This window comes from Syngnathus acus, chromosome 13, assembly GCF_901709675.1.
Source record: "Syngnathus acus chromosome 13, fSynAcu1.2, whole genome shotgun sequence".
In the NCBI taxonomy this organism is placed as follows: domain Eukaryota; kingdom Metazoa; phylum Chordata; class Actinopteri; order Syngnathiformes; family Syngnathidae; genus Syngnathus; species Syngnathus acus.
The window spans coordinates 1,653,743-1,666,482 of record NC_051098.1 but is presented as its reverse complement, the minus strand read 5'-3'; the positions used below and the strand labels follow the sequence as shown (position 1 = coordinate 1,666,482).

At 46.0% G+C, this 12,740-nt stretch overlaps 1 protein-coding gene across 3 annotated transcripts in view; it reads left to right on the top strand.

Annotated features, from left to right (window-relative positions):
- The window catches only part of lhx1a (LIM homeobox 1a), a 36,262-nt gene that overhangs the window by 5,687 nt on the left and 17,835 nt on the right, over positions 1–12,740 (top strand). The window contains exon 5 of one of the 3 annotated variants that reach the window (XM_037268438.1): positions 326–402. The exons of the other annotated variants lie outside the window; for them this stretch is intronic. Within the exon in view, the coding sequence (XP_037124333.1) occupies positions 326–336 (11 nt within the window). The 3' untranslated portion in view covers positions 337–402. Of the gene's footprint in view, positions 1–325; positions 403–12,740 lie in introns of those variants that run through there. 3 annotated transcript variants of the gene reach the window in all.

Below are 12,740 nucleotides of genomic sequence, written 5' to 3'. Positions count from 1 at the left end.
CTCTGCATTTAACCCATCCCCATGTGATTTTAATCCATCCCCTGGGGGAGAGGGGAGCAGTGAGCAGCAGCGGTGCCGCGCTCGGGAATCATTTGGTGATCTAACCCCCGAATTCCAACCCTTAATGCTGAGTGCCAAGCAGGGAGGCAATGGGTCCCATTTTTATAGTCTTTGGTATGACCCGGTTTGAACCCACAACCTTCCAGTCTCAGGGCGGACACTCTACCACTAGGCCACTGAGCTGACCATAACCAAACAGCATATTTGTTCAACTAAGATATTTGGCGTGCAGCTACAATTTCCGTGTGCGTGTCATGTGTTGCAGAGTGGTCGTAGAGGTGCTGCACGACCTAATGCGCCGGTAACGTGATACAACACTGAAGTTGTCACCTGCGCGAGTATACCGTATTTTTCGGACTATAAGTCGCGGTTTTTTTCATAGTTTGGGTGGGGGGGGCGACTTATACTGAGGAGCGAATTATATGTGAATTTTTTCATAGATTTTCAAAATAAAAAAAAAAAACAAGTGAAACCGCGATAAACAAACCGCGATGTAGCAAGGGATTACTGTAATTTGAATTTCAAGTGACGTCAGCAGCGCGGCGGTTGTTTACATGAAGGACAAAGATTCGATCACGGGATGACGAAGATGACGAAGGGCCCCACGTACTACCGGCATCATTAGCGGCTTTGTTTGTAAGTGACACGGAGGACGAAGAGTTTGAAGGATTTAATGATTTGGAGTGACACAGAAGGTTTGAAAAACTATTATGGCTTTTACGCACGCCCGGTCCTACTCTACGGAGCTCTCTTTCACCTCCGTGGATGGAAGTCGGGGGCCGGCGCTCGGCCGGGTGGCTGTCCAGGGATGGTGGATGGGGCTCGAACATGGCTTTTACGCACGCCCGGTCCTACTCTACGGAGCTCTCTTTCACCTCCGTGGATGGAAGTCGGGGGCCGGTGCTCGGCCGGGTGGCTGTCTGGGGACGGTGGATGGGGCTCGGACATGGCTTTTATGCACGTCCAGTCCTATTCTATGGAGCTCTCTTCCACCTCCGTGGCTGTAAGTGCCACCTTGGGGATGGAAGTCCACGCCGCCACACGCCTGGAAGTCGACGCCGGTGCTTGGGGCCGTGTGGCGGTTAACTATTTATGTTATCGTTATTTGATATATTTTATTTCGTGTAGCAACTTGTATATGTTTTTATCGTTACAGTTCAGTAGTTGGCTCGTTGAACTCTTGTTTTGTTAAATAAAGTGCCGTTTACCAAACCCACGTCTTTCCTTGTACTTTGTTAACGCTACAATATAGTTATATACTAGATCTGTGGAATAACGACGAGGCTGACGTCAGGGCGCACGCGCGGCGTTGTTGACAAAGGACGAGGAATTTGATCAATGGATTTAATGATTTGGAGTGACACAGATGGTTTGATAATATTATTGCTTGTATAATAGTTATTTGATATATAATTTATATATCGTTATATGGGCCTGTGGAATATTTTGAAGTGCAAGCGCCGTGAGCGGCGCGCACCCATTGTTGACATAAAGGCCGATCGATGGATTTAATGAATTGGAGTGACACAGATGGTTTTATAAACGTGTTATGTATGTAATAGTTTTTTGAACAAGTCTGAATGTTACGTCAGGCCCGTTCTCAGCTCTTCGTTTGTGTTTATGTCACGTTAGCATACCTATCGTTTAGCCTGTTGTTGCTCGTTCATGTCTGTTGTTGGTGTTGGATTTTGTCGAATAAATTTCCCCCAAAAATGCGACTTATACTCCGAAGCGACTTATATATGTTTTTTTTCACGTTATTGTGCATTTTATGGCTAATGCGACCTATATTCCGGAGCAACTTTTAGTCCGAAAAATACGGTAACTAGGCCTTTACAAACGTACAGCAAAACATGTTACTATAGTGTTCATGTGATTAGCAGATAGCATAAATGTCCACGCCCCTGTCATTGATTAACTTCCAGAGAGGAACACATGACATCTCCCCTGAGTAGTGATCCCACAATGAGGAATACACAGTACTTCAGGAAACCCTGGCATTTTAAAAATTTTATTTTACACCCCAACCCGCCCCCGTTGAGTAGGGGTGTAAATCGCGGGTTTTGTCACGATACGATATCATATCGATACAAAGAACCACGATACGATATTTGCCGATATCTTAAAGCCTGCTGTGATTCATTCACGATACATCACGATATAGTGCTCCACGATCGATATATATATTTTTTTTTAAATAAAAAATATAGAACAATATCCTGATTTATAACAATTCATACACAAAATCAACAAGGTACTGCAAACTCTTTATTTAGGAAATTACAAAAGTATTGTAGTATAAAAAGTGCTTATTTTAACACTGAACTTTATCAAATTCCTATATTTTTTCTCATATAAGTAAAGAAAAATGAATATTCTTTCTTTTTTTGTCCATTAACTTTAAAGTGCATTACTGAACTATTTATTTACAATAATTTTAATTGTCCGTTGAGCCATCTTTTCTTTGGAATCCAAAGTGCTTCCAAACGAATGACTTGAAGCCCAAAGGGGAGCGAATTTCCTCGTCTTCTTGGACACTAGCCATAGCACCAGCCCAGGAGCCGCGTAGTTGTCGGCTCCCCTTTCACGTGCCTGCTCTGCTCACAACACAACACGCCGCATACTGCTCCCGGAAAGAGGAAGCAAGCAACAATGAACTGGATTTCAAAATAAAGTCGCGTCTAATGTCCGAGGTCAAACACGGCAATATAAATCGATGTTTACGTTTAGCATCGATGCCAATAAATCGTAGAGCATCATATCGATTAATCGATGTGTATCGATGAATCGTTACACCCCTACCGTTGAGCGAATGCTTGCCAGTGCGAGAAAAGCATGTACTAGAATGAACCGGTCCGTGGCAAAAAAATAAATGTTTAGGACCACATAATCTACCTCGGAACACCAGCACTATCATGATGCAAAGTAATATACAAAGATGCAATTTAACTTTGTGGCATTACAGAGCAATGAAGGCATTTTGTGTGTTTGCGGAAGAATATTTGCATAACTAAAGCAAGAAACAGTTCAAGCTCATCTTCCATTAGATCAACTCCGAACCAGTACACTACAGTATAGCAGTCAACAATCCATATTTATCTAATAACACAGGGGTCCCCAAACTTTTTCCAATGAGGGCCACATAACTTTTCCCTTCTCTGATGGGGGGCCGGGGTCAGTTTCTAACAGAAAAAGTGTGACAATCACAGGTGTCCCTAAATGTAATCATTTAGTGTTTTCCAGAAAACATGCTGACACTCCAGCGCACCACACATATCCAAATATTAATAACCCTTTCTGAGATCAAATAGCCCTCTCTGGGTTCTTCACAGAATAAAATAACGCGGAAAATATATAGGCCAATAACACTATTTATGAACTCGATAAAGAATCAAATAACCCTCAGTGGGTTCTTAACAGAAAGAAAGTTATGCTGTGCCGTGCACAATCCTAGGTAAAAGTTCAACTTCGCTTGAGATCCCATTCTTCCATCTCCCGGCTCATGCGTCCTATTAAACCCCGAGACGCGCCCACCATACTTGGGGCCCTGTCAGTCGTGATGCTGGCAACCTTTGCCCAGTCCAGATCCAACCGTTGCATGGTTTTACATACTTTGTCGAAAATATCCTCCCCAGTCGTAGTGCCTTTCAGGCTTTGTAGGGATGCCAGCTCCTCGCACAGCTCAAAGTTTGCGGTAACTCCACGAATAAAAATAAGAAGCTCCGCGGTGTCAAGTCAAGTTTATTTGTATAGCCCTAAATCACAAGCAGTCTCAAAGGGCTTCACATAGACAAACAATTGACAATTATTCTCAAAGCATCCCCTGATCTTAAGCTCCCAAAAGGGCAAGGAAAAACTAAAAAAAAAACCTACCGGGGGAAAAATGAGAAACCTTGAGAAGGGACCACAGATGGAAGGATCCCCCTTTCAGGATCCCCCTTTCAGGACTTTTCTGCTCGCATTTGGCCTTGCAAGCTGGCGTACTTGTCTTTGTGACGGGATTCATATTGTCGGCGCAGGTTGTATTCCTTGAATACCGCCACCATCTCTTGACAGACGAGACAAGCAGTCTTTTCTTTGAATTGAACAAAAAAAAAAAGTGTGTCCACTGCGGGTTAAATACCCTGCATTCGGAATCAATTTTTCTCTTACCCAACCTTTTTGCCATTATTCCGTTCTTTCACGTTCTATGACTGGGGTATGGGTGGCCATAAGGGTAAAAACGTGCTGGGGCAAAGTGAGGTCGTAGTAGCATTTTTTTCTCCGTCTCTGGTATTGTTTAGCATTTTTTTTCCCGTCTCTGGTATTGTTCAGGGGCTCTGGTATTGTTTACCATTTTTTTCCGTCTCTGGTATTGTTCAGGGGGCCGAGTCTAATGCGGAGGGGGGCCGTATACGGCCCGCGGGCCGTAGTTTGGGGACCTGTGCTTTAGGACAATGTAGTATTGCTCCAAATGTTCGTTTAATTTCCTTTAGAGGTCCGTTTGCGCGTGTTAGCACGATCGCGAATTAGCATCTTTCCGCTAACTCGTTAGCCTGCCCAGTACTTCTTCTTTGCTGCGGGCCAATAAAAACTGGACCGCGGGCCGCAGTTGGCCCGCGGGCCGTAGTTTGGACACCGATGGTGTTTGGACAATAACTACTGTCACACATAGCGATTGACAGTGATGGGCATTTCGTCCCTGGGATGGAACGGTCTGTCTGTCTGTCCTTGATGAATGTCGATTCTATGGGTGAAGGACGACGAGTTTTTGAAAAAGGATGGACTAAGCAAGGATGGAAGTGGGTTTTCGTCCATCCCTGTAACCGGGTCGATTAACGACTGACAGAAAAAGCCAGACCGAATATGAAATATCATGACACGCCACTTGTTTTGTGCGTATTCATGGTGTTTGGATGCAGAAGGAGGCATTTCCCTTTGGTTCAAGCAGAAAAGACTCATCAAAAAACTCCTCATCGCCAGTCAATCTGGTGACCGAAGGTGGTTGTGTTGGCAGCTGAATGTATCTTGGTGTTACGATGCTTGGCTTGGACCCACCTACGTTTTCACTCTCCTTTCTGCTTCACATCTGATTCTTGTATTATGTATGTAAATTCAGCTGTGTGGATGCTCCCTCCTCATTGGTGGACTGGATGCTCACTCGTTGCTCTGATCACTGACTGCTCTGATAACTAGCTGGCGTGTCGGTTTGTGTGTGTTGTCTTGTCAGTCAGTCTCTATACCATTTGTGTGTTTGTACTGCTGCCTTTATTTTAAGTATACTTTGTGTTTAAGTATACGCACTTCGTGTTAGCACTTCACCATAGCCATCATTACTCACTTAAATCAAGGATTGTCAACTGGTGGTCCGCAGCCCTCTAGTCTAGTTACAGGTGGTCTGTGAAGTTGGAAATGGAAAATAATTGTAAAATTTTTAAAAATAAAATTGATTTATTATTTAGACTTGAGTTATTTTTCAGCTAATTTTGTGATCATTTACCCATCCAAATTATGTCAAATGTAGCCAAGATTCCCAAAATAGACAGACAATTGCAAATTAATAGCCTGTATAGGTCTATCCTCCTTCGGTGCAAAATGAAATATTCCGCCAAAGCAGTGGTCCGCGAGTTGCTTCTTGGTTATAATGGTCGTCCATTGGACAAAACCAGTTGAAAAAACCCTGACTTAAATTATTCATGTGTACTAGCGCTTTCACCATAGCTGTTTTTTTGTTCGTTCATCTACTCAGTTGAGGTAGTCAGTCTTGAGTGTTGGTTACTCCATTTTGTGAGGTATACTGTCATAGTCATAGTCAGCCCAGCCATGAACACACAGAGTTCCTTATAAACTCCAGGTTAAGTTAGTGCAGCTTGTGCTCAGGCTTCTCTCCCCTGCACTGATTGGTTAGCTGAGTCGGGAACAAGGGCCACCAATCAGAGAAGCAGGTTGATAGCTCACCTATACAGAGTAGACCCAATCAACAAACACAATTATACAGTAATGAAAATTGTGGACCGTGACACAAAAATAAAATAAAATTAGTTTTTTTTTTCCTGACAATGGACGGACCGGGGTTGTAAACCCTTGTCAAGGACCAAAATGGGGGATTATTCTTTTACGAATAAGGATGGAGGCACGATGACAGAAGGGGGCCCGAGGTAGTGATGGAGGATTGGAAAATAGGGTAACGTGCACATCTATGGTGATTGAGGGGTTAGGGAATAAGGATAGATATTTGGACAAAGCCATGGTCTGTTATCATCCTCCACTGTAAATCTTCAGTGCACATAGAGCTCAACCAATCAGAAGTGAAGCATAGCTGAACCAATCAGAGGACAAAGAAATTCACTTTTCAAAGAAAGATCTTGCTAAGGATCAGGCAATGGCTGAGTGCCTGGAAGAAATAAAAAATCGTTGGAAAGCTGTTGATGTTCATAAAGAACATAAAGATGCTCTTGAAGAAAGCAAGGAGCAACTGAAGAGGATAGAAGCTAGGATGGAGGACATCCAATTCCTCAAAGATGAGAATGCCAAGATGGATCAATTGATCAAAAGTGGAAAAGCTTGATCAGCAGAATAAGATCAATGATGTGATCATCATTGGTCTCAAGATCTCACCTAGAAACAATGCTGGGCAACTGAGTTATCAAAGCAATGTGGATGAGAAGGACAACTGATTCGTGGAACAGCAAATGGTGGAGTTCTTGCATCAATAAGCATCGCAAATGTTGACTCATGCTACCTGCTTCCCAAGAGAAGAGTCACTGGTGGTTGAGTCAGCTACTGTACTACTGAGATTCACAAGCAGTACTAAAGTACAAAATTGCTTTTCTGGTACAGGGAAAAAAATTAAAGAGATCAAATGTTTATATCGGCGGCTCGGTATGCACTGGTCAGCACGACCGCCTCACAGTTAGTCAAGTCAAGTCAAGTTTATTTGTATAAACCACAAGCAGTCTCAAAGGGCTTCACATAGACAAAAATTGACAATTATTCTCAAAGCATCCCCTGATCTTAAGCTCCCAAAAGGGCAAGGAAAAACTCAAAAAAACCCTGCCAGGGGAAAATGAGAAACCTTGAGAAGGGACCACAGATGGAAGGATCCCCCTTTCAGGATCACCAGGCTGCAATGGATGCAGAGAGGGCACAAATAATACATAATATGAAAATCAATGAAAAAAGTGGATGTCCAAGTCAGAGCGAAGGGCTGCCGGAGGAGCCCTCAATTGTCCTGGCAGTGTCTTCGAGGAGGTTGAGCTGCAGTTCCCCCATCCTGAATTGGCCCACGAGAATCCAGATAGCCGCTGTCAGCTTGGGTGCCACCTAACCACCCCCGGCCGGGGAGGGGTGGGGGGAGAGGGAGAGAAAACAAACTCCAGCCGAATCGGCCACTACAGGTTAATTAAAGGCCATATCATAGAAATGTGTCTTTAAACGTGTCTTAAATGTTTCTACTGAGGTAGCAGTTCTAATATCCATTGGTAGGGCATTCCAAAGCTCTGGAGCCCGGATAGAAAATGCTCTAGACCCCGTAGACATTTTCTTGGCCCTCGGTGTCGCTAAAAGACTAGCGTTTTGTGAACGAAGGTTACGAGACGGAACATAAGGAACAACTAGGTCGACGAGATATGAAGGCGCTAAGCCATGCAGTGATTTATAGGTTAATAGAAGAACCTTGAAGTCACATCATAAATGGACCGGGAGCCAATGTAAGTTGGCTAATATTGGGGTAATGTGATAAAATTTTCTTGTCCGTGAGAGCAGTCTTGCAGCAGCATTTTGTACTAACTGTAGACTTTTGATGCGGGACTTAGGAAGACCAGAGAATAATACATTACAGTAGTCCAGGCGCAACGTGACGAACGCATGTATAATAGTTTCCGCATCACCAGTCGAGAGGATCGGACGAATCTTTGCAATATTACGAAGGTGAAAAAACGCAATTCTGGTTATATTCTTAATGTGCTTTTGAAAAGAGAGCGTTTGGTCAAATATTACCCCGAGATTAGTTACAGTATCGCTCTGAGTGATAGTACGGTTATCTATAGTTATAGTGGTTTCCTTAAATAAGTGTTGATAACGAGTTGGACCAATTATCAACATCTCGGTTTTAAATACGTTGATCAAACGGGGCCTAAATCTAAGCTCAGAATTTGAGATGAGGGTGTGGGTTCAATTCTACCTCCGGCCCTGTGTGGGGTTTGCATGTTCTCCCCGGGCCCGCGTGGGTTTTCTCCAGGCACTCCAGTTTCCTCTCACATCCCAAAAACATGCTTGGCAGGCCGATTGAGCACTCCAAATTATCCCTAGGTGTGAGTGCGAGTGCGACTGGTTGTTCGTCTCTGTGTGCCCTGCGATTGGCTGGCAACCGGTTCAGGGTGTCCCCTGCCTACTGCCCAATGACTGCTGGGATACGCTCCAGCACGCCCGCAACCCCCGTGGGGACAAGCGGTACAGTGGCTGTATGGATGGAAATGTTTATATCGACGAGAATCTCAGCAAACAAAATGCATCCATTGCATGGTGAGCCTGTCAACTGAAGAAGTAAGGGAAGATACAAGGGACTTGGACGTCCAACTGCAAAATCTTCGTAAAGCCAAACAGATCATCTCCAGAGACTACCAGATCGGCCCAGATCAGAGTGCTGGAGGAGTGGGGCAAATTTGCAAATTGTGTGAAGGCGATGGCCTTCACACATATGTTCGGTTGTGTGATCGTCACACACACATGCGTGTGGTGAAATTTATCCTCTGCATTTAACCCATCCCCGTGTGATTTTAATCCATCCCCTGGGGGAGAGGGGAGCAGTGAGCAGCAGCGGTGCCGCGCTCGGGAATCAGTTGGTGATCTAACCCCCCAATTCCAACCCTTAATGCTGAGTGCCAAGCAGGGAGGCAATGGGTCCCATTTTTATAGTCTTTGGTATGACCCGGCCGGGGTTTGAACCCACAACCTTCCAGTCTCAGGGCGGACACTCTACCACTAGGCCACTGAGCTGGTAGGCGATGGCCTTCACACATATGTTATTCTACACCATTCACTTTATTAGTGTGAAGGTGAAGACCTTCACACTATTGTTATTCCTGTCCTTTATTATTATTATTGTGTGAAGGCGATGGCCTTCACACATATGTTATTCTACACCATTCACTTTATTATTATTATTGTGTGAAGGTGATGGCCTTCACACATGTTATTCTACACCATTCACTTTATTGTGTTAAGGCGATGGCCTTCACACATGTTATTCTACTCTATTATCTATTATTATTATTATTATTGTGTGAAGGCGATGGCCTTCACACATATGTTATTCTACACCATATGTGTCAAACTCAAGGCCCGCGGGCCACATCCGGCCCGGCATGCAATTATATCCGGCCCGCGAGATCATTTTATATTATTGTTACTAATGGCCCGACGATATGAAGCGATGATAACACAATAAACTACAGATCCCATAATGCAGTGCTTTCGCTGCCTTGCCGAGTGTTTTTCCGCGGCAATCAGGTCAAGTGCTTGTTGCTGCAAGTTATTGCGAAGCTAGCCCCTCATGATGCCGAAGAGAAAAGTTGATTCTGAAAACAGAGCCTTTAAAAACCGATGGGAGGTTGAGTATATGTTTACTGACATTGCCGGTAAGCCCGTTTGTCTCATTTGTGGCGCTAATGTGGCTGTGGATGAAAGTACTGCCTGACACTGCAGAGCTAGCCATCTTCATCCGTGGGGTGGACTCCGGTTTGCGTGTTACTGAGGAAATATTGGACATTAAACCGATGCACGGGACAACGACCGGAAAGGACATTTTTGAAAACGTATGTCAAAGTGTAACCGACATGAAACTGCCCTGGGACAAACTTATTGGTCTTACAACTGATGGAGCACCGGCTATGTGCGGTGAGAAAAGTGGACTAGTAGGAAGGATGCGAGAAAAGATGCAGGAGGAGAACTGTACTGGTGAGTTAACAACATACCACTGCATCATACACCAGGAAGCACTGTGTGGCAAAGTCCTGAAGATGGACCATGTAATGAGCACTGTAACGCAAACCGTAAACTTTATCCGAAGTAGAGGTTTAAATCACCGGCAATTTCAGTCCTTTATGCGGAGTATAGATTCAGAGTTTGCCGACATTCCTTATCATACAGAGGTGCGTTGGCTAAGTCGGGGGAAAGTTCTCAATAGAGTTTTTGAGCTCAGCAACGAAATCTGATTTGATTCATTATTTGTTATTGCTGAAAAGCACAAATTGTTTTTATATTTCCAGGTTTTGTTTTGTTTTGCAGCATGTTCATATTTCTATCTTGTATCATTTTGACAGGAGATATTTTTATGGAGAGTAAAATCATTTGGGATATTTCAAATTTAGGTTTTTTATTTAAAATGACATGAAAGCAAAGAAAATCAAACGTTTTGATTTATTATTTTAATGTTTACTTGAAGTACAAGCACTGTCACCATTTTAATTTATTTCTTCAGGCGTTTTTTTTGCAGCATGTTCCAATTTCTAACTTGTATAATTTTAACTGGATATATTTTTATTGTTATTATTCCAGAATAACATTCCTGTCCGTTTGTATTTATATTTATGTTAAAAGTTAGTTTTAGTGTGTTCAATAAATGTTTGTTCTGTTCGGCCCGCGACCTGAAGTGTGTTTTGAATTTTGGCCCCCTGTGCAATTGAGTTTGACACCCCTGTTCTACACCATCCATCCATCCATCTTCTTCCGCTTATCCGGGGTCAGGTCACGGGGGCAGCAGCTTCAGGAGGGACTCCCAGACTTCCCTCTCCCCAGCCACTTCATCTAGCTCATCCCGGGGGATCCCAAGGCGTTCCCAGGCCAGCTGAGAGACATAGTCTCTCCAGCGCGTCCTGGGTCGTCCCCGGGGTCTCCTACCGGTGGGACATGCCCGGGAACACCTCCCCAGGGAGGCGTCCAGGAGGCATCCTAATGAGACGCCCGAGCCACCTCATCTGGCTCCTCTCAACGTGGAGGAGTAGCGACTCTACTCCGAGTCTCTCCCGGATGACCGAACTTCTCACCCTATCTCTAAGGGAGAGCCCGGACATCCTGCGGAGAAAACTCATTTCGGCCGCTTGTATCCGGGATCTCGTTCTTTCGGTCACGACCCATAGCTCGTGACCATAGGTGAGGGTAGGAGCGTAAATCGACCGGTAAATTGAGAGCTTTGCCTTTTGGCTCAGCTCTCTCTTTACCACGACGGACCGGTACAGAGTCCGCATTACTGCCGACGCTGCACCGATCTGCCTGTCGATCTCGCGCTCCATCCTCCCCTCACCCGTGAACAAGACCCCAAGATACTTAAACTCCTCCACTTGGGGCAGGATCTCATCCCCGATCTGGAGAGGGCATTCCACCCTTTTCCGATCGAGGACCATGGACTCGGATTTGGAGGTGCTGACCCTCATCCCGACCGCTTCACACTCGGCTGCGAACCGCTCCAGTGAGAGCTGGAGATCACGGCCTGAAGAAGCCAACAGCACCGCGTCATCTGCAAAAAGCAGTCCCCAAACCGGACACCCTCAACGCCTCGGCTGCGCCTAGAAATTCTGTCCATAAAAATTATGAACAGAATCGGTGACAAAGGGCAGCCTTGGCGGAGTCCAACCCTCACTGGGAACGAATCCGACTTACTGCCGGAAATGCGGACCAAACTCTGGCATCGGTGATACAGGGACCGAACCGCCCTTATCAGTTGGCTCGGTACCCCGTACTCCCGAAGCACCCCCCACAGAACCTCCCGAGGGACACAGTCGAACGCCTTCTCCAAGTCCACAAAACACATGTGGACTGGTTGGGCGAACTCCCATGCACCCTCGAGGATCCTGCTGAGGGTGAAGAGCTGGTCCACTGTTCCACGGCCAGGACGAAAGCCACACTGTTCTTCCTGAATCCGAGGTTCGACCTCCCGACGGACCCTCCTCTCCAGCACCCCTGAATAGACCTTACCAGGGAGGCTGAGGAGTGTAATTCCCCTGTAATTGGAACATACCCTCCGGTCCCCCTTCTTAAAGAGGGGAACCACCACCCCAGTCTGCCAATCCAGAGGCACTGTCCCCGATGTCCACGCGATGTTGTAGAGACGTGTCAGCCATGACAGCCCCACAACATCCAGAGCCCTTAAGAAATCCGGGCGGATCTCATCCACCCCCGGGGCCTTGCCACCGAGGAGTTTTTTAACTACCTCAGTGACTTCGACCCCAGAGATTGGAGAGTCCGCCTCAGAGTCCCCAGGCCCTGCTTCCACAATGGAAGGCGTGTAGGTGGAATTGAGGAGGTCTTCGAAGTATTCTCCCCACCGACACACGATGTCCCGAGTCGAGGTCAGAAGCACGCCATCTCCACTGTAAACAGTGTTGACGTTGCACTGCTTCCCCCTCCTGAGACGCCGGATGGTGGACCAGAATTTCCTCGAAGCCGTCCGGAGGTCATTCTCCATGGCCTCACCAAACTCCTCCCACGCCCGGGTTTTTGCCTCAGCAACCGCCGAAGCCGCGTTCCGCTTGGCCATCCGGTACCTGTCAGCTGCCTCCGGAGTCCCGCAGGCCAAAACAGCCCGATAGGACTCCTTCTTCAGCTTGACGGCATCCCTTACCGCCGGTGTCCACCAGCGGGTTTGGGGATTGCCGCCACGACAGGCACCAATGACCTTACGGCCACAGCTCCGGTCGGCCGCC